General features: G+C 40.3%; 1 protein-coding gene across 4 annotated transcripts in view; it reads left to right on the forward strand.

The window, feature by feature from the left end:
* Window positions 1-21,526, forward strand: part of LOC139625967 (E3 ubiquitin-protein ligase rnf213-alpha-like) — a 55,091-nt gene that overhangs the window by 22,955 nt on the left and 10,610 nt on the right. For all 4 annotated transcript variants that reach the window (XM_071486070.1, XM_071486067.1, XM_071486068.1 and 1 more), the window contains 27 exons: window positions 91-275; window positions 419-574; window positions 916-4,494; window positions 5,118-5,248; window positions 5,443-5,538; window positions 5,634-5,755; window positions 6,017-6,130; window positions 6,211-6,260; window positions 7,214-7,364; window positions 7,488-7,623; window positions 8,060-8,245; window positions 8,455-8,573; window positions 8,714-8,874; window positions 9,115-9,318; window positions 9,717-9,904; window positions 11,621-11,741; window positions 15,449-15,549; window positions 15,632-15,811; window positions 16,260-16,405; window positions 16,982-17,081; window positions 17,264-17,378; window positions 17,974-18,181; window positions 18,271-18,461; window positions 19,008-19,130; window positions 19,722-19,832; window positions 20,372-20,611; window positions 20,948-21,035. In XM_071486070.1, coding sequence (XP_071342171.1) covers window positions 91-275; window positions 419-574; window positions 916-4,494; window positions 5,118-5,248; window positions 5,443-5,538; window positions 5,634-5,755; window positions 6,017-6,130; window positions 6,211-6,260; window positions 7,214-7,364; window positions 7,488-7,623; window positions 8,060-8,245; window positions 8,455-8,573; window positions 8,714-8,874; window positions 9,115-9,318; window positions 9,717-9,904; window positions 11,621-11,741; window positions 15,449-15,549; window positions 15,632-15,811; window positions 16,260-16,405; window positions 16,982-17,081; window positions 17,264-17,378; window positions 17,974-18,181; window positions 18,271-18,461; window positions 19,008-19,130; window positions 19,722-19,832; window positions 20,372-20,611; window positions 20,948-21,035 — 7,302 coding nt within the window. The remainder of the gene's footprint in view (window positions 1-90; window positions 276-418; window positions 575-915; window positions 4,495-5,117; window positions 5,249-5,442; window positions 5,539-5,633; window positions 5,756-6,016; window positions 6,131-6,210; window positions 6,261-7,213; window positions 7,365-7,487; window positions 7,624-8,059; window positions 8,246-8,454; window positions 8,574-8,713; window positions 8,875-9,114; window positions 9,319-9,716; window positions 9,905-11,620; window positions 11,742-15,448; window positions 15,550-15,631; window positions 15,812-16,259; window positions 16,406-16,981; window positions 17,082-17,263; window positions 17,379-17,973; window positions 18,182-18,270; window positions 18,462-19,007; window positions 19,131-19,721; window positions 19,833-20,371; window positions 20,612-20,947; window positions 21,036-21,526) is intronic.

Genomic DNA, 21,526 nt, shown 5'->3' on the forward strand with positions numbered 1-21,526 from the left:
ATGCTCCACTCAATTAATATTGATGCCATGATTTTAGTCAGCCAAATGATATTTGCTGCAAACTACTTAATGGTAATTTCACCATTTTAGGTAAGTCATTGTATGTCCAAAGATTGTATGAAAAACTGGAGGGAAGTTTTGAACCAGGAGCTACATTTAAGAAGTGCATCCGACTAACTGATCATGAGGTTGATGACCACAAAGTTCTCCAGTCTTTGTATGACACACCAAAACAAAAAGATATCAAAGTGTTTCACTTTGATGTCACATCCTCGGTAAGCTAGATTTACATAACCACGATCATGAAAGTTCTTTGATTTTTGAACAAAATGGTTCTCAGAGAATCCTTGCAATAATCAAAATTTGCTTTATCCAATAACATTCAGATTTTTCTAATAATGCAAATTATGATATTCAGGTGCAAAAAGGCTTGAATGAATTCCTATTCAAGCTTTTCTTCTTGCGGTGCCTGATGAATTCAGATGGACAGATGTGGCGCTGCAGTCACAAACACTTATACATCATTGAGTTACTGGAATCCATGAATTATCAACCCAGATATGCCCCCAGATCTGTAAGTTGAGATTGAGATGTCAAACGACACAATACTATTGGTTTCTTTTATTTTTGATACATTGTTGCATTTATATCCAGTGAAATATTTTGATAAAACTGATTCTAAAATAACTGTTGTCATGTGTGCTACACATTGTAGATACCATACAACCACATCCACCCAGAATCCTAGCATTTTGTTTCATTTGCAGACAGGGCAATGTTAATTGGTAAAAATGGTACAGTATATGGGTAATTGAAGTAGGTGCAATTAGTAGCTGGTAGAGTAAGGTATAACTATTTTGTGAAATTAATAGAGCATAGGCTTGACTGACAAATACATTATTTTTTTTTTTGTAGGGACGTAAGGAAAAGTTTGCATTTTCTGACATTTTCCCAAAGGTGTTTTGTCGTCCACCAAAGGAGGTTCTGGCTCTGGAAATGAGGAGAGAAGATAACTCTGACATGGAGAGTGCTGACCCCCTCATGGATGACGAATGTTTCAGGAGTGAAGTTTACCAGAGACCATACCAGTACCTCACACGTTTTTACAACAAGAAAAATCTTGACAATTTCACTTACCATGGCAGTGAAGGGAGTCATGCAGAGTGTCTTCAGATACTCTTAATCTACTGTGGCATAATAGATCCATCATGGGCAGAGCTACGTAACTTTGTCTGGTTCCTTAGTCTTCAGCTGCAAGACTGTGAGAATTCAGTCTTCTGCAAATCTGAGTTTGTTGGAGACACTCTTCGTGGGTTCAAGAACTTTGTGGTTGAGTTTATGATCTTGATGTCCAAAGACTTCGCAACCCCATCACTATGCATTACTGACCAGAGCCCAGGGAGGCAACACACTGACATCACTGGGCTTAATGAAAGAGACCTGGCTCCATTCCTCATTAGAAAAAGGTGGGAGTCCGAGCCACATCCATACATCTTTTTTAACGATGACCACGTGTCCATGACTTTCATTGGGTTTCACCTCAAGTTAAATGACCAGAAGGGGGTTGATGCCATAAATCCTTTGACAGAAGAAGTGATTAAGAAAAACATCATGACTCAAGAGCTGTACACTGGCTTAAAACTTCAGAGAGTACCTTTTAACAGCGACTTTGATCAGCTTCCTCGAGCTGACAAAATTGAGCATCTGTGTAGTGTGCTTGGCATTAAGTGGCCAACAGATCCCGATGAAACCTATGAATTGACCACTGATAATATACTCAAAATGATGGCAATCCATATGAGATTTAGGTGTGGTATCCCTGTCATCATAATGGGTGAAACAGGATGTGGTAAGACAAGGCTCATAAAGTTTATGTGTGAGTTGAGAAGATGTGGAGCACCAGCAGAAAACATGAAACTGGTCAAGGTTCATGGAGGAACTACATCAGAAATGATACATGAGAAAGTGAAGGAAGCAGAAACTCTTGCAGTTACCAATAAAAAGAATCACGGATTCGACTCACTTCTTTTCTTTGATGAGGCAAACACCACAGAAGCCATCAGCAGCATCAAGGAGATCATTTGTGATAACTCTGTGCAGGGACAGCAACTCTGTTCTCAAACAGGGCTGCAGATTATTGCTGCCTGCAACCCCTACAGGAAGCATACAGACAAGATGATTGAGAGGCTAGAGGCAGCAGGACTGGGCTACCGGGTCAGGGCTGAGGAAACTGAAGACAGGCTTGGCTCCATCCCTCTCCGCCAGCTTGTGTATCGTGTTCATGTGTTACCCCCCAGCATGATTCCTCTTGTTTGGGACTTTGGCCAGCTCAGTGAATCAATAGAGCAAATGTATATTGAACAAATAGTGCAAAGACAGGCGAAGGACAACTTGATCGAGAGGCGTTATATTGCAACTATAACTGAGGTGATGTCATCATCACAAAAATTCATGAGGGAGAGGAAAGACGAATGCAGCTTTGTCAGTTTGAGGGATGTTGAACGTTGTATGCAAGTGTTTGTGTGGTTCCACAAACATCACCATATTTTTGCTGATGAGCTGAGGGCATTCGTCCAAGAGCAATTTCAGAGAAGAAAAAGGACAAACAAGTTACCAACTTTACCTGCTAGTGACAGAGTAATCTGGTCACTCTTGATGGCCACTGGAGTGTGCTATCAGGCCTCTTTGGAGGACAAAAGCCCATATCAGAAAAATATCAGCAAGTTCCTTCCTTGTGAATACAACACAAAGAGAATACTGTGGGAAATCCAACTCATGCAGGACCTCCTACTCAATGGCGTACCTATGGGTAACACAATAGCCAGAAATGAGGCTTTAAAAGAGAATTTCTTCATGATGGTGATCTGTGTTGAGCTAAGAATTCCCTTGTTTATTGTTGGGAAACCAGGGAGCTCCAAATCACTGTCCAAAACCCTAGTTGCAGATGCAATGCAAGGCCCTGCCTCACATTCTGAATTATACAAGAGGCTGAAGCAGATACATCTGGTGTCTTTCCAGTGCAGCCCTCATTCAACTCCTGAAGGAATCATCAGCACATTCAAACAGTGTGCTCGCTTTCAAGAAAAAAAAAACTTGGATGAATACATATCAGTGGTTGTTCTTGATGAAATTGGATTGGCTGAGGATTCCCCTAAAATGCCGCTGAAGACACTGCACCCACTACTGGAAGAGGGCTGCGTAGATGATGAGCCACAACCTCACAAACGGGTAGGGTTCATTGGAATTTCCAACTGGGCACTGGACCCTGCCAAGATGAATCGTGGGATATTTGTGTCCCGTGGAGATCCAAACCAGAAAGAGCTGATAAAAAGTGCTATAGGGATATGCTCATCTGAAGAAAAGGTTCTTGAAAAGATCAGACATCTTTTTGAGCCCTTTGCAAAAGCATATATGACAATATGCAGAGAGGGCAGAGGCTTTTTTGGTCTGCGGGATTTCTACAGTCTGATAAAGATGGTATTTTCAATTACCAAAATCTCTAATGAGTGTCCTACTGCAGATAAAATCACTGGAGCAGTCCTGAGAAACTTTAGTGGAAAAGATAATGTTGATGCGATGGCCATATTTAGCAAGGAACTCACGGATGATTGTGCAAATGCCAATATCACCACCATTGATATGGTCAAGGAAAGCATCTCAGCTTGCCAAGTGGAGGAAAATCGTTACCTTTTAATCCTCACAAAAAACTATGCAGCTCTTCAGATTCTCCAACAGGTATTCTCTCACCAAATCCATCCAGAGATCATCTTTGGGTCCAGTTTCCCGAAGGATCAGGAGTACACGCAAATTTGTAGGAACATCAATCGGGTCAAGATTTGCATGGAGACTGGACAGACAGTTGTGCTTCTGAACCTTCAGAATCTGTACGAAAGTCTGTATGATGCACTCAACCAATACTATGTGACCCTAGGGGGTCAAAAGTATGTTGATCTTGGATTAGGAACACATCGGGTGAAATGCAGAGTTCACAAAAACTTCAGGCTCATCGTCATTGAAGAGAAAGAGGTGGTCTACGAGCAGTTTCCAATACCACTGATTAACAGGTTGGAGAAGCACTACCTTGACATCAACACTGTTCTCAGGGATGATCAGAAGTACATTGCCAGACAACTACAGAAATGGGTTGATGATTTTGTGTCCTTAAGTGGTCAACAATCCCTGAAAAAGCATTATGTTCCAAGGGATGTCTTCATCGGTTACCACTCGGACTCATGCTCGTCTGTAGTCTTGCAAGTAACAGAGAATCAAAGTCTTGAAACTTATGCTCAGACAATGCTGGACAAAGCCAAAAGCATTCTGCTTAACTGTGCTACTCCAGACTCAGTCATACGTTTGGACAAATCCAGGCTGCCTGATGATGAAAGAGAACATTTAACAAAAGAGTATGTTAAAGAGGAGAAGCACAGATCACTGGGAGACTATATTGTCTATCACACACAGCACTTGGAACTGTCCAGCTTCTTCTTCACTGAGGTAATTTTTTTACCATGCTATCATATGTTACAGGAAGAGTACAGTAGACTTTGTAATAGAAAACACTGGCTGTGATACTGTGATACTGTTTTCCCCATGGAATTTCTTACAGAAATGCTGCTTGTTTATGGCTTACCTTAGTTCTATGGTCAGTTTCACCTATACATCTATGATCTAAATGTGTTATTTTCAACATTGCTGAATGGTTACATGTCCTTGTAAATGGAACAGTTTTAATATGGTCTCAACAGGAGGAATTTGGGGCCAGTGTGCTTTGTTAGTTGTTGCAGAAGGGGCCAACTACTAACCCTTGGCCCAAGACATGATTTTTGTTGTACAGGGAGCAACCTAAAGCTCTTGTTGTACCCGTACACCCACCCCTACTTACTTTTAAACATTTTTGAAGTTAGCTTTGAATTTCCCCCATCTTTAAGTATAGAAGTAGCAAAGTTACAGTTATGTGCGACTCACAGTTGAACCCTAACTTGTAGTATTCATTATAAATCACAGCTTAATGACAATAACAATATAACAGTATATGTTGGTGTTTTTTTCTATTAGTAATAGCAAAAAAGAAATGACCATAATAATTTGTAATTCTTACGTCTCTTGCTTTTTTGAAGGTCACAACATTTTCCAGGCTACTGACTGCAGCAGACATTCAACAACTGCATAATGTGACAAAGCTTGGAGACATCAAGCTACTATCACTGCAACAGTTTGACACAGAGTACTCTTTTCTCAAGGAAATCAGGTGTGTATATACAGTATAAAAAGCATGTCATATTTTCTGGGCTTCTCATTTTAAACAATGGCATTTACCCCCACCCTTGTGCTTCTGTTTCATGGGATTATTTATTTAAACTGACAATATTGCACATTATGCTGAATGCTTACTCTGTCTACATGCCTGTTCAAATGCCACTCATGCCTATGTCTTGGAATTAGGGAATTTCTTGGCTCAACACATGCAGACAAGGTGCTCATTATTCAAACAGACTATGATGAAGACTCACATAGAAGAAACATTCTTTCCTCAGCCAAGTGAGTTTGAATATGATCACATAGTCACTTTTCTTTACATCTGCACACTTTTTCAATTTTTGCTTTTACGAGTGCTTAGTGTTTGGATTTCTCAGGTATTCATGCATCAATGAAATAAACAAGTGGACCACTACAGACAACACAAAGACATTTGTGTACTTTGTAACCAAGCTTCCCAGAATTGAGGGTGGGACCTCCTATGTTGGGTTTCAAAGCGGTTAGTACTGCTATTATACACACATACACACAACATGAGTGGCAAATTTGTCTATTTCATGTCAGCATATTGTGCAGTTCATGTCTGCATATTGTGACTCTGTAATACAGTAATGATCACTTTATAGCATTTTCATACACAAAATGCAGCACAAAGTGCTAAACATTAAGAGAAACACCAAAAAAACAAAAGAAAGAGCAAAAAGTTTAAACAATAGATAAAACCTATGTATTGTGTCTCATTAGTCTGCCTTTTGTTCAGGTCCATGGATGTCTGTTCACATTGACGATCTCAGAAGATCAAAAGAGTTTGTATCTGATGTTCATTCCTTGAAAAATCTGCGCATAAGTGACCTTTTTGAAGATCCACCTGAAGGTAATTCAATAAAACCCTTTTTAATTTTTTTTTTCTTTAAGAATTGGATAAATTCTCCTATAATTCTTTGCCTTTTCAAGCAATGGAGACAGAAGAGCACATTGGTGTGACACAAAATGATGACTCCACTGTAAGTGTAATTTACCATTTATATTCATAAACCTGGAAAAACAAGAGGACCACATAACCTAAATAAAATTCACCAATCCCTGATGTATATTTAAGCACAAAGTAACTTGAACTAAGTTTTCATTTGCCACCATACTTTTTTCTTTTATTTTTGCTATCTACATGTGTATTATTTGTAATTGTGATGCGAGGCATACCTAGCACAATAAGTTGTTCAACAGAGCTGTGTCAGCTAAGTCTAAATCAAACATAAAGGGCGAATGACTCCCATTTAAGATATTGTGATTAGGCCTATATGAAAAATGATTAGAAGGCAGTTCAGATTTGAGAATTTGAGTTCTCTGCCATTTTAATCTTTGTTAGGACTGAAGCAGCTGCAGCTGTAAAGAGAAAGATTTAATTCAGTCAAATTAAAAAAAGCCTCTATTAACTTCAAAGTTTGGGAGATGGCTAACGTCTCCCAAAAAGGGATCATATCAGTAGTGGAAAGTAGGGTACCAAATGAGGAGAAGCACTAAATGTCATGAGAAGAATCTCAAATTGAACTCTCAAAGTCAGTGTGAGGAGGCACACTGAGCCAGACATGAAAATAGGAAGCATCTATCCACAGCTGAGACTGTTCTATGATTTGCCATGTAAATTGTGGCTTTACAATGATTTCAGTATTATTCACTTTTTTGCCATAATGTGACAAAAAGTGATGCATCTCATTCTGACTCACTGATGTTATGGTAACTCCTACACTCAGTATACTGGTAATAAAATGATAACTAAGAGGAAAAATTAGAACTTAACTCATAATCTAAGATATTTAAAAGTGGAGGCACTAATTGGTAAATAAAAAGCACCTCATTAGTTCAGAATCTTAACTAATTAGCATACCATTTATTAATTCATCCACTCATTGACTTACTCTGTTACAATGGTTAATTTGCTTTAATGATTTTTTTTCAGGTTTTGGGAGATTTGTTTGATACTAAAGATCTGGTCAGGAGCTGTGTGCAGAGTGCAGTGAGCATGCTCAGAGATCCAGAAGACAGCGGAGAACTCAGCACTAAGAGAATTGAAAACCTGCTCACACTTCTGGATGGATTTCAGACACAAGGTTAGAAAATCAGTTATTTAGGCTCATGTTTTGATATCAGACCATCATAAAGTACAGCTACTCTGTATGCAGTAAAAGTGCATATTTCTGAAAAAGTTATTGTAAATTAATTTTGTTTTTAAGGTGTGTTTGCAAACATTGTGAGGAAGCGTCTTCGCTTGTTGTTAGAGGACTATGAGGCCAGCATCGCCAGTCCAAAAAGCTGGGTACTGAATGAGGCATCCAATATCACTGCTCTTCAAGAGGGGGGGACATTCCTGTAGGTCTCTCCTTAATGTCACTTACCTTCCCAATCTACATGGTATTTTTCATCGCTATATTTGCATAAAATAGAATAGAATAGAATAGAATAAATCTTTAATGTCCACCAGAGTGGAAAATTGTCTTTGGCTCACCACACACAGACCACTGGAGATACAGACGGCTCCATACAAACAGATAACATTTTAAAAAAAAATTTTAAAAAAGGTACAATAATAATAAATCTTAATCTGTCAATTATTTATCACTTATTTAAACCTGTTTTGCTTTGGTGTAATGAACTACTGCAAACTCCACCTGTGCAAGCTGCTTAGCTCTTAATCGCTGCCTGTACTGAGATTTGGTTTGACATGTTATACATCCTGCAACTGTTGTTTTTCATACTTGTGCAATTGTCTGGTTAATTTTAAGAGTCCTGTGACTATTTCACACAGACACACACTTTGGAGGAAAATCCAAGCAGTTGTCACTCCACTTCTGGCCAACTTGGTCTCAGTCATTGATCGAGATTACAATTTGGACCTTCTGCTGTTTGGTCGGGATGACATCAGGAATTTATGGCTTAAGATATTCGAGAGCAAAGAGATGCTGCATGTACCTTATGTGAGGGTTGAAAGCAAGTGAGTATTTCCTGGTTGTATGATCACGGTATCTAATTAGCTCAAATTGTCAGCTGCTGGTTCTAGCTGGTTTCTTTTCTGAAATAGAATAAAACTCAAGCGGATTACAGAACCAGCTGTGGGCTGTTCGGGCTACAGAATAAATAACGTGCTTCCACTGTCTGGAAAACTCATATTTGTAATACATCCTGTCTCTCTTACATCTCCAGAGTATTACTGGTACAAAACCATATCACAGGTGGCAATACCATGCATTGCCTCATGCCCTTCAGCTGGTGGATCAAAGACTTCCTGGATGGGCTCATGATGCAAGCATCCAGATATGAAAGTAACTATCATACTGTATAAGTGACAGATTTACACACCTTCTGTCCAAGAACTGTGATGTACATTTAGTATTAGCTATTAATTATTAGCTTAGTAAATGAAAGATCTCTTTTTAGATTAACTCTCTACTTTTCTTTGCAGCTCATTCACCTGGTCATTTCCAAGAGTTGTTCTCGAAAACTCCACTTGGCAGTTACATGGCCGCAAATGTGAATGAAAATGTTAGGAAAGAATTTTTTGAAAGTTACCTACAGGATTTTGTTTCCATGACAATGAAAGTGACATCAGATGAAGAATTACAGGTGAGGATGATTTTCTCTGCTTCACAACAAGTCTAATCCAGTGCAGTCAAATACAACAATCAAAATTCAAAATCCTACACCCTCAAAATTCATACTAACACTTGGGTTACTGGAGAAATTGGTTTAGTGAAAACATTTTAAATGTGTCAGTCAAACTGTTACCTTTAGCTGATTATTCATTAATGTTATAGTTTAAAGCATATCATGTATTATTTAACTACTTGTGCATTTACTTCTCAGGTCTTGTGTGAGGCCATGGCCAGCTGTGTTGATGAAATACAGAGACTAAAAGGAAATGAAGATGAGCTTTCTCTTCCTCACATCCACATCGCTTACCACTTTTACCAAAATCGTCTTCAGAACCTCTCTCGGATGATTTCTCTTCAGCCTGAAATTGTTAATGCTTTGCGCAGAAACCAGCACATTAGACATTGTCCAGAGATGGTAAACATATTTCATTTCAGAAACATTTTTTGAGGAAGCTTCAAATTCTGCAAAAATAAAACAAATTTATGCCCATCCCACAAACTTGATCTGTTTTTGTATGAGATAAAGAGGCTGTTTAATTAGTCATTGTGATATTTAAAGGCTCCTTCATCCTTTATACTGCAAGTATCCATACACATAACCACACCAAGTCAGATATGGTGTTCTGCAGGGAGCAGAACACTGAAATATATGTAGAATATAATTGTGGAAAGTAAATCAGCTTCCAATTCACCAGATTTGTCAATTTTGACCACCTTCTAAATCTGTCATCTTTTAAAAGTTTTCATTTGCATGTTTTTTCATAGGGTGGTTTCAAATACTGAATCACTTCCAATTGTTTTGCTGTCCTGTAGGTTTTGGATGTGCATGCAGCCAAGGCATGTGTTGAATACCTGGAGTCTCCTGATTTACAGACTGATGCTCTCTGTGAGTGCTGGCTGAAGCAACTGAAGAGGCTGCAAGCTTCTTTGGAGTTGATCTGCTCACAACAAAACACCAAACAATATGGAGAGCGATGCAAAGAAAGACTCCATGATGTCAGGTAAATTGTTGATGCACAGGATAGTCTGGGATTAGAAATAATTTACTTATGCCCAAAATAGTAAAATCTTCCAGGGAAAATTACTATCTTAGACATCGTGTCTGCATGGGTTTTGTGTGGTGGTTATGGTTCCATCCCACAGTCTGATAACAAGCACTTTTGATGAAGGTAATTGCCCATGGGAGAGAATGGTTTTGTGTTTCTATGTGTTATCCCTTTGCTAGACTGGAAATCTGTCCATATTTCATATTGTGATAAAATGCCAAGTCAGACATACTATTAACTGAGAATGTGCTAAACTATTTCAATCAAAACAAACTCACAACTCACAACTCACAACCATCACTCTTATAACAACACAAGGTAGCAAGTCAGAAAGTAAAGCACAGACTGAATTTTCTTCCTTGATCTTCAGATGAGACGAAAGCAATGCTTAAGTCTGTCCGTCAGCTTGATGATTGAGTGGTACAACTTGCCACTTGAAGTGACTTCATGCCAGGATTCTTTAGTTATTCCCTGTTTTATTTTTGAAAATATGTGTCCCTTTTACTTCCTGTCAAGTGTGTCTCCCAGCTCTTTGCTCACCCACATCACCCCAATGTGTTGAGCCTGCGTCTCAGCGTTTTCTCCTCTCCTTTCATAAATGAAGGTTCAGTGTATCCTACTGAGGGGAACGCAGGCTCTACACATCTCAGCAGACCCATGTAAAAACAACGTAAAAACAACAGAGCAACTATTTTATGTTTATGTTTGTGATGGGATCCAAATCTTATGGAAATCCTTGCATGACTGGCTAAGCTCCACATCCATAAATATAGATTTCATCTCTTTAATTCAAATCCAGTTAGGAGTAATCTTGAAGAACAAGCATATTGAATTTGTAGTTAACAATATCATCATCATAATAATAAAATGCTATATTCATAAATATAATTTTACTAAATCCCTGCCATTATGTAATGCATTAAAAATTCATTTTCTCTACTTAACAAATGTATAAAAAGGTCATAAGGAAACTCCATATACTATTGTCTGAATATAATATAATATAATTCAGGCCCTTTGCTCAGTTCCTTATTTTTATTTAATTATTATTTTAATGGTTCAACTTTGTCTTGTATGTTACTTTCATGTTATCTTTTTTCAACATTTCAATCCTGTTTTTTTGTAGTTAGGAAAGGAGTATTCGTCCTCGTTTATCGTCCATAAATGAAGTTGATTTTTTTTTTTTTAAGAAACTTTTTAATTTTGAATTACCTGTTTTGCATTCAGTTCTTCATCTGCCTGCTTGTCTGCCAGCTTGTCTGCGAGCTGGTGTACCTGTATTTGCATGTCCCCTTGTGTTTATTGTAGTCACTATCAGATTGTTGTCACTATCAGACAAAGCAACAGCACAGGGTTTCCAGGAGTGTTTTCTACCAGAGGCAGCCTGCAACACCGTAAATAAAGGGCATCAGAAGAGTCAGATGAAATTATTACATTTTATGGAACACAGTATTAGGCTTGTTAAGATTCAGGGAAAATGAGCAGTGATGCTGTTTCACATCACAAAGGCTACAAACTTAATCAGTGAGGTGATTGTTTAAACCATCTCGTTCTTACTGCCTCTGCTAACTGATTTTCTGCATAGATGTAAAACGTTGCTGAGGCGTATGGTGAATCTGCATATATTTCTACAAGAAACTAACTGTGATTATGATCTTTAATACTTTATAGAAATGGCTGGAAGCGCATCTACATCCTCTCACTGTTTGTGGAACACATGCTGTTAGGTTTCCCTCCTGAAGAGAATCAGCTCAGAACTTTGGTCTTGGATCACATTCAAACCTTAAGCAAGGTGAGTAGATTTTTAAATGGCCATTATATGAAAAAATATATACAAAAAACATGCATAAGCAGTGTGGCCTTTATTGAAAGTGGTGACAGTTCTTAGGTCTTTATTGTCTTTGTCAAAAAACAATGAAAGTCAGCTCTTCATCAATGTGCAGGAGAAACAGCATAAAACACAGTAGCAGCATAATAAAGACACAGATTTAAAAGGCACACAATACAGTGCAAAGTGAAAAAGTGTGAGTTTTCAGCCATTCAGTGAAAGTGGGGGAGGGGAGGGAAGGGGGAAGGCAGAGGGGTGAGAGCCTTTGGGAAGAAGCTGTTTTTAGTCTGGTTGTTCTGCCTTTGATTGTCCTGTATCGTCTTCCAGAGGGAAAACAGCCAGTGTCTGGGGTGGGATGGGTCTCTTGAAATGCAGCAGACAGCTAGTGTATATGTCACTGAGTGGTGGTAGTCTGGTCCCGATGACCCGCTCAGCCGTCTTCACCACCCACTGCAGGTCTTTCCGGTCCTCCACTGTGCAGCTGCTGAACCACACGGTGTAGTTGGTCAGGAGGCTCCCAATAGTGGCTCGGTAGAGGTTGACAAGCATTTATTGTTGGAGATGGGCCCACATCTGGACCAGTGTTCTGCTGGTCCAGATGTGTAAAGGCTGTGTGAAGAGCTGTTACTGTATGATGGCATCATCTGTCGATGATGTTGTCATGGCAACAGATCGAAAATTCTGTTGCCATGGCGCCGCGGATGGCTGCCTCGGTGTGTTGGTGCGCACTTTTTTGCCTTATTTTCTTTGTAAATTCAATTTTCTGCTTTGGCTTCCGGAGCTCTTTCACCAGAGAAGAGCTCATTAACATCAGAGAAACAAGTCCAGTGGATTTTTTCCACCTTTCTCGACTCACCTGTGGAATTATTGGACATTTTGGTCAGAGGTGCACTGACCGTTACTCTCGCAGTGAAACGCCGGAGGAGAGGAAAATGTGCCGGTGCGCTTACGCGTCTCCGCCGGCGCGGACTCCGCACACCGCTCCCAGGTGTATTTCTCTCCAACGTGCGTTCACTGCCCAACAAACTGGATGAACTTCAGCTACTGGTGCAGAAGAACAGAGACTTTTCTTCATCTGCCGTCCTGTGCTTCACGGAGACGTGGCTGTGTGGATCGATTCAGGACTCTGCGCTGGAGCTGGGTTAGGGCGCTGTGCAGGAGGCACAGCGGGCGCTCGCCGATCAGATACTGTGTGTGGAGCGGACAAACCCGGACTCTTTAGTTATTGTCCTTGGTGACTTTAACAAAGGTAACCTCAGCCACGAACTGCCCAAATACAGACAGTTTGTTAATTGCCCGACCAGAGAGGGGAACACTGTGGTGACCACTGTTACACCACAATCAGTGGTGCTTATCACGCCGTCCCCTGGGCTGCACTGGGCCACTCTGACCATGTCATGGTCCACCTGATTCCCACATACAGGCAGAAACTAAAACTGTGTAAACCTGTCGTGAAGACATCGAAGCAGTGGAGCAGTGAAGCCATAGAGGATCTGCGGGCATGTTTGGACTGCACTGACTGGGAAGTGTTCAGGACTGCTTCCAACAGTCTGGATGAGTTCACAGAGGCTGGGACGTCATACATCAGCTTCTGTGAGGACTGCTGTATCCCATCATGCACCAGGGTGAGTTATAACAATGACAAACCCTGGTTCACAGCTAAGCTCAGTCAGCTCAGGAGGCAAAAGGAGGAAGCTTTCAGGAGTGGGGACAGGGACAGGTTTAAAGAGTCCAAGTACAGGTTTAGCAAGGCGGTGAGAGAAGCTAAACGACTGTACTCTGAGAAACTTCAGCTCCAGTTCTCAGCCAACGACTCTGCTTCTGTCTGGAAAGGGCTCAGAAAGATCACAAACTACAAACCTAAACCCCCCCACTCCATTAACGACTTCCGTCTGGCCAATGATCTGAATGAGTTCTACTGCCGCTTTGAAAGACAATGGGACAAGCCTGACACTAACCTCCACATCAGAGCCACATCAGAACCCCCCTCCTCCTCCCCTACCAAAGGAACGTCTCTCTCTATCCTGGAGAGAGATGTCAACAGGCTTTTTAAGAAGCAGAACCCCCACAAAGCAGCCGGTCCTGACTCTGTCTCTCCATCATCCCTGAAGCACTGTGCTGATCAGCTGTCTCCGGTGTTCACGGACATCTTCAACACCTCACTGGAGACCTGCCACGTGCCAGCCTGCTTCAAATCCTCCACCATCATCCCTGTCCCCAAAAAACCAAGGCCCACAGGACTAAATGACTACAGACCCGTTGCCCTGACCTCTGTGGTCATGAAATCATTTGAGCGCCTTGTCCTGTCCCACCTCAAATCCATCACTGACCCACTCCTGGACCCCCTGCAGTTCGCCTACAGAGCCAACAGGTCTGTAGATGACGCCGTCAACATGGCTCTCCACTTCATCCTCCAGCACCTGGACTCCTCAGGGACCTATGCCAGGATCCTGTTTGTGGACTTCAGCTCTGCCTTCAACACCATCATCCTGGCTCTGCTGCAGGACAAGCTCTCCCAGCTGAGCGTGCCTGACTCCACCTGCAGGTGGATCACCGACTTCCTGTCTGACAGCATGTGTCTGACTCCCAGACCATCAGCACTGGATCCCTGCAAGGCTGCGTTCTTTCTCCTCTGCTCTTCTCCCTGTACACACCTGAACACCTGCACCTCCAGCCATCAGTCTGTCAAGCTCCTGAAGTTTGCAGACGACACCACTCTCATTGGACTCATCTCTGATGGCGATGAGTCTGCCTACAGGTGGGAGACTGACTGTCTGGTGACCTGGTGCAGGCAGAACCACCTAGAGCTAAACGCTCTGAAGACAGTGGAAATGATAGTGGACTTCGGGAAGAGCCCAGCCCCACCCACCACCATCACCCTGTGCGACTCCCCCGTGGCTACCGTGGAGCATTTCCGCTTCTTGGGAACCACAATCACAGAGGATCTCAAATGGGAGCTGAACATCAGCTCCCTCATCAAAAAAGCTCAGCAGAGGATGTATTTCCTGAGGCAGTTGAAGAAGTTCAACCTGCCAAGGACTATGATGGTGAACTTCTACACCTCCATCATTGAGTCCATCCTCACCCCCTCCATCACCATCTGGTACGCTCCTGCCATGGAGAGGGACAATAACAGACTGCAGCGTATCATCCACTCTGCGGAGAAGGTGATTGGCTGCAATCTTCCATCCCTCCAGGACCTGTACACCTCAAGGACTCTGAGGCATGCAAGGAAGATTGTAGCTGACTCCTCCCACCCTGGACACAAACTTTTTGTGACACTCCCCTCTGGCAGGAGACTGCGGTCCTTCAGGACCAAAACCTCTCGCCACAAAAATAGCTTCTTCCCATCTGCTATTAGCCTGATCAACAAGGCTAGAGAGCCCCACTGTTGCTGATCCCCCTGATCCTCAATTGCATCAATCACCAGAAAAAATTCCTTGTATGTGAAAACATACTTGGCAATAAAACTGATTCTGATTCTGATTCTGATCTGTTAGTCTGATATATGAACTGATGTTGGTCAAATTCAGCAGGGATGTCCGCATGTGCCAGGAGTTGTTGTTGTTTTAACCTATCTACCTTGAAGAGGATTTTGTTGTGTTGTGATGGTCCTCACACTCACATCACTATTGTTACATTTATGTTCAATGTTTTTGACCTGTTTTAAGGTTCTGGTTGGAAACTCGGATGTAAAATCCCTGAAGGCTTTTCAAGCTGTGATTCAAGTACTGAAGTCCTGTAAGCAGGGGGCAACTGATCAGATTTTCAGGTAAGACTTTGTTCAATTGACAAGAATGTTCCTTAGTTGTCCTTATATGAATTTGATTGATGTTGGTTACATTTTCTTATAGGTTTGGATTTCAATGTGTGGTGTGCTTGAAAGAGCCTCAGGACCCTGTGGGGCTGCCATGTCATCACATCTGCTGCTTAACATGCATCAGGGGCTGCCTGGATGCAGGACGGACGTCCTGTCCCAAGTGCAGGCAACAGTTACCAAATGACTTTCAGCCGCACATCTCTGAAGATATCAGGTGGGATTTTTTTTAGATATTTCATACTCAATTTTATACCTGGTGAAACTTTTTTTTTTTCAGGACCAGTTACAGAAAAGCAGCCACAGAGCTGTTCATGTTCAAGAACATATCCTGTGAGCCCTACAGTTGCTTGCTATCATGAACATGATACTCACTGAACCACTGTTTTTTTGCATTGTAATGTGCTTCACAGTTCAGTTTAATGAGCCACCTGCCATATAAGAAATTTGTGTGCACCCAGACACTGAGCAGTGTGACAGATATCACTGTTATTTTCTATTGTCCCTGCACTCCGCTGAGTATACAGAAATGTCATTTTAATATTTTGGTGGATGTTACTGTAAAACACAGGATCACTCAGAGGAAGGACATACAAACTGAAACAACAAAGTCCCCCTGACCGATGATTTTTCATTTTTATATTGCATTTGTTTTCATTTTGCAGGGCTTCATTCAAGAAAAATGCAGAATTCAGGCAGCGTTGCAATGGTTTCTTCATAGATATGCTCTCCACTGTGTGCTTCAAGGACAACACACCGCCAGCCTCAGGTGTTATCAACCATCTGTTGTCCTACATGAGGGTTGAGACAGGTAGGCCTATCACTTACTGCAGAACTCCTTGCCAAGGAAACATCAAAGGAAATCTCAGTGTTTCCTCTTTGTTTTCTTCATCTTCTTTCCTATTGAACATCGATTTTTTTCAGCTTTGATCATTTTTACATACAGCACATTCTCATTACTTGTGACCCTTAATATACTTTTTTTTATATATGTATATAATATCAGGGCTGATCTGGGCACATTTTAATGGATCATCATCAGCTGAAACATAGCCAGTCAAAATCCAGTCTTTTCTTTACTTAACTCTGCTGTGTTTTGTCCACCTTAGCCTGCTAGTGTTGCAGTGCAGCTCTCCTTATGACAGTTGGGCTGTACACTGCAAGCCTTTTGCTCTGTATGATATTAAAAAGTAGTGTGTGAATGTGAAAAAAATGTTAAATCATAAAAATAATTTATCTTCTTTTCTTTAAAACTTTTATCCCACTCTCTCTGTTTACACGCAATATTCGTGTACAGTCTGCATGTTCATAAGCTTTAATAACTTAAGATTGTTATTCATGTTTTTTGTAACTATTATTTATTCTGAATTATCTTTCAAACCAAAAGATGAACAGATTCACACCAAAGATCTGTCACCTTTTGACGAGTGCCCAGATAAGAACCCAGTTGTGCGATCTGTGATCCTCAAGCTGCTGTTGAAGTTCAGGTAGGTAAATATTTCAATGAATGATGAAATTCAACACGTTGTCAGCACATAATTTTGACAGCATTGCTGCTTTAATCACATTGAGGAACTTGGTTGTGAGAAAATGATTTGAACTCCTGTGCTTCACCTTATGAAGTGCATTGCACCAAGTTTATGATGAACTTTGTGAAACTGTGTTTCAGCTTTGAGGAAGTCAAGGAATATTTGCAGCAGCATTTGTCATCAGTTGAAAAAAGTGGATTTCTGGATGACGGTGATAAAGCAGAGCTTTATGCTTTGTACATCAACTGCTTGGAGGTAAAACATGTTTTGATAAAAGATATAAGAGTACAGTTTTATGATGTTCAATAGTGTAGAAATGAACCAATAAAAGATGGAAAGACAATTCTCAAGTTCTCAAAACATTCAAAAGAAATGAACTTTGGGAACAGTTTACCATTGCTGAAGCAGCAAAAAAACTGTGTTGTGAGTGTCTATATGAAGTGTAAGCACCAAAAACCAAATTATTTCTTCAGCAGGACATGGCAGATCCCATTGATTACTATGTAGCATAGTTGACTTTTTGCAAGGCAACTGAGTGTCACAAGTGTCAACCATTTGTCTGGTAATGAAATTTATAGTGAGTCAGATGTTGGGGACATATCTGGGACTTAATTTACAGTAAACTAATGGTATCAGCAAAGGAGTTGTTTGTGCTGGATTAAGTGCAGCTTTATGTGCACTGTCAGGATAGTGCAAGTCTATTGTAAGACAATTATAGGATACCTTACAGTATTTGAATGGGACAGGAAGGGTTCTGGAGGAGTCTGGATAGAGGCACACTGTTGTTTTGATTTCTGCTCATTGCTGATACAGGTCAGTTGAAGTGACAGTTAACTGATGCTCTTTGCAGGATTCCATGTGGGAGAAAATGCCTCTGGAAGACAACAAGACTGAAGAGTTGAAGCCATTTTTCAGGGATGAAACACAATTCCTGCACTTCCTTTTGGATGAAGTCACTTCTGTTCCAACAACAGTGTCTATTCAACATCTACAGAACATTGCCCGATTGCGCCTGTCCCTCACAATGGCCTCCAGTCTTATCACTGACTATCTGTCTGGTGAGATATTCTGTAACTTTATTAGTGCTGACAGCTTGTATTAGTTAGCAATGAAAATAACAGTCTATTGGACGACATTGCTGTTGCAGACAACAATGTCCCAGATGGAGCAGAAGATTTCCTGAACATGGTAATTAAGCTCTGTGAGGATAGTGGGAATGATTGGTACCGCGTTTACCTGATACGCAAGCTCAGTCAACGGCATGGTGTCGAGCATATCCAGATGCTGGTGAAACAACAAAATTTCAGCTGGCTTTTCCCTACAGAGATCCATCAACAGGTACATCACCATTCATTAGAAAATCTGATTAATGTTTAAATTATGGCACAAGTAAACATGTTGCCATTATTAAATAATGTAGCCAGCAGGGCCAAATAATCAGCAACACACTATCATTTGATTTGTTTGCATGGAAAGCTATGCAAAGCACGGACACAAAGCATTTCATCAAATTTTGCACAGTTATCAGACTATTGATGGAGCAAGTAGTTGCCAGGATATCTCAAATCCATTTATATTCATATATTTGGATATATTACATCATATTTTTCTCCTCTATTAGGGCTGAACAATGCGCAAAAAAAAAAATCATATTGTGATTATTATGGAAGATATTGCAATTGTGACATGAGTCACATTTTCAGTTTTTGCATTTAATTTTCACTGCAATGATGAACAACACACAACAATGTTGTAACACATTTTACCTTCATTAGAATTGCAGCTCCTGCCATTTAGATATTGCACTTAGACATATTGCAATTTCAATTATATTTCAAATAATTGTGCACCCCTATACTCTATCTACATTCATGGTGTAAACAGAATGAAGATGGAGGCCAGATGGACCAGTATCTTGTGTATGGAGAGGAATACAAGGCGGTGAGGGATGCTGTTGCAAAGGCAGTCGTGGATGGTGATGTTGAGCAGATAGAGGAAGTCTGTGAGGTACTTAAATTTAATTTACAAAACTCTTTGTTGCTACAAGTAATGTTCCATGCACTGTCATTTGTATCTTTGACTCATTCCGGTAAAACCCACAAGTGGTATGGGAAGTTTATGCAAACTTTGCTTTTTCTTATCAGATATACAGTACATAATATTTGGCATGCCAGTGGTTTTGTATCTTTTAGCCTTTTATAACATGTCACGTCTCCCTTACATTTCATGTAACAATTTTGTTAACACTACAGTCTTGAAATATGATTTGTTGCTATAAGTTGCAGTGACGTCTGAATTAATATACGTTATTGTCCAATATTCACCTGTCACTTGCAGAATTTTACACTTAAAATGCATTACCATGTAGCGACATGCAATGATTACCAAAAATAATTTGAGTGATTTGATGTTCAATGCAATAGATTGCAGAGATAAAGAGATAAAATTCACAAACATATTGGTACGTTCCTTAAAAGACAGCCTTTGCCAAAACCTGAGATCCGCTATAGTTGATACTGGGACCAAATGCCCATGCATTCTGAATAGTATGATGAAGCTACTCACTAATTAATTTTTGGTCATGTTTCATTGGTTTAGAGATGCACTGCACCACCAAGGAATCGAACAGTGTTCATCCTCTTGGCACTTTTCCGAGAGGTTACAACTCTGTACAGGTCGGCAAATACAGGTCTTCATCCAAACCCTGAGGTATGAATGATGAACCAGTATTGTAGAAACTGAATAATATATTACACATCAAGTTTGATGAGGACTATGATGATGATGGTTTAACATCGGTCAGATGGTTTTGTTTGAAATTAAAAAGCGATATGATAAAAACTTAAGTCAAGGGGTTCCCTGGTGGCTTACCTGGTAAAGTGTGTACCATTTAGGCTTAGTCCTTACTACAGCAGGCTGGGTATTGACCTGGGGCTTTTTGTTACATGTCATCTGCTCTCCCTCCCTTTCCTGTCTCTCTCTCATTGTGACTGTAATAGAGGCAAGAAATGCCTGAAAAAATAAATTAAAGATCTGGAAGTAAAGCTGTGAAATAACCATTCATCTAAAACATGTGCTTGTGGTGCAGAAATGTACAATTATTATGACCTTTTTTTTCTTGGAAATACAGAGTTTTAGTGATATTAATTAGCAACCTTCAGCTAAATTTGTGTTCTCTAATGTTTTATAATGGTGCTATAAAACACTTGCTTATTGCCAGTGTATATTGTCTTTTACCTTCTCTGTAGATATGCCAAGCATTTGAAATGCTCATCCAGGGGTCAAGGTATCTGCTAAGAGAAGTAAGGGATTTTGCTTCAGCCCTGGTTTACAACAGGTTGGGAGCTCTGACCACCCACCCTGGAAATACTGTTGTGGATAATGCTGTTATCGAGCTGACAATCCATCTGGCAGCTGTGCTGCTCACTGGGACTCACCTCCTGCTGATGCCACTAAAGCAACTTGGTCTGTTTCCTGAAAATATGCAGGTAAAAATGTCTGCAACTTAAAGGTACCTTACATAATATATGGTGGGACCATTTTCAAATTTCTGTGGCATTATTTTAAAACTCAGCATGAGAAAGTTAATAGTTTAATAAAGTTTTGATAATCTTAGATAATAATAATAGACTCACCACAAATTATTGCTATTTCATGTTATAATGTAGAAAAATAAATCTATTGCTACTTACTACAATGGATTTTAAAATCAAAATTCATCAGTTGTAAGGAAAAGCTCTTTAAATTACTTGTAGCTTCAAAAATAATTGATGATTTTCTTGTAAACTTAATGCCAAATGTAACATTTTAACTTGATTTAACAGAGGGCTTTTATACCCACAATGCCGGATGACATGCTAGCTGTTGCCCAGGCAGCCATACAACAAGGCTATGGGCGGCTCACTTGGTATGGTAAGTGTTACTCTTGCAGCTTCATTCATTGGATATTTTTAGGTTTTTTTCCAATAATCTACTGTTTTCTTTCATTCTGTCACTTCAGCAAATCTTATTTTCTAAAACAGATGCCTGGAAGTTTTGGGATAATCTGTAGTGCTCTGAGTTTGTGTCATCATATTGAATGCTAAAGGAGTTGCATGAGCCAGTTTTATTTGTGGCAACCTGCCACAGTGTCAACATTGACTATCACATCCTGATTTTCTAATTTTGGGTTTTAAAATTTCAGCGGGTAAAATCTCAAGTGTACTGCTGCACACAGTGCATTAATTCACTCAGCCCCTCCTTGCCTTGAAAGCGGACATGTCAGTCTACTGGCCATCAAGAACACTAGGAGAATCCCATTGCATCAGTTGGCCAGTGGCCCATCAAAAAATCAAAAAATTCAAGTTTTTACCATCTCTCTCTGTACTGGTCCTCTGTATATGCCTGTCATTCAGGGTGCACAG

This window comes from Trachinotus anak, unplaced genomic scaffold (genome assembly GCF_046630095.1).
Source record: "Trachinotus anak isolate AG129_WGS33_773 ecotype Australia unplaced genomic scaffold, CSIRO_AGI_Tana_v1 ptg000010l, whole genome shotgun sequence".
In the NCBI taxonomy this organism is placed as follows: Eukaryota; Metazoa; Chordata; class Actinopteri; order Carangiformes; family Carangidae; genus Trachinotus; species Trachinotus anak.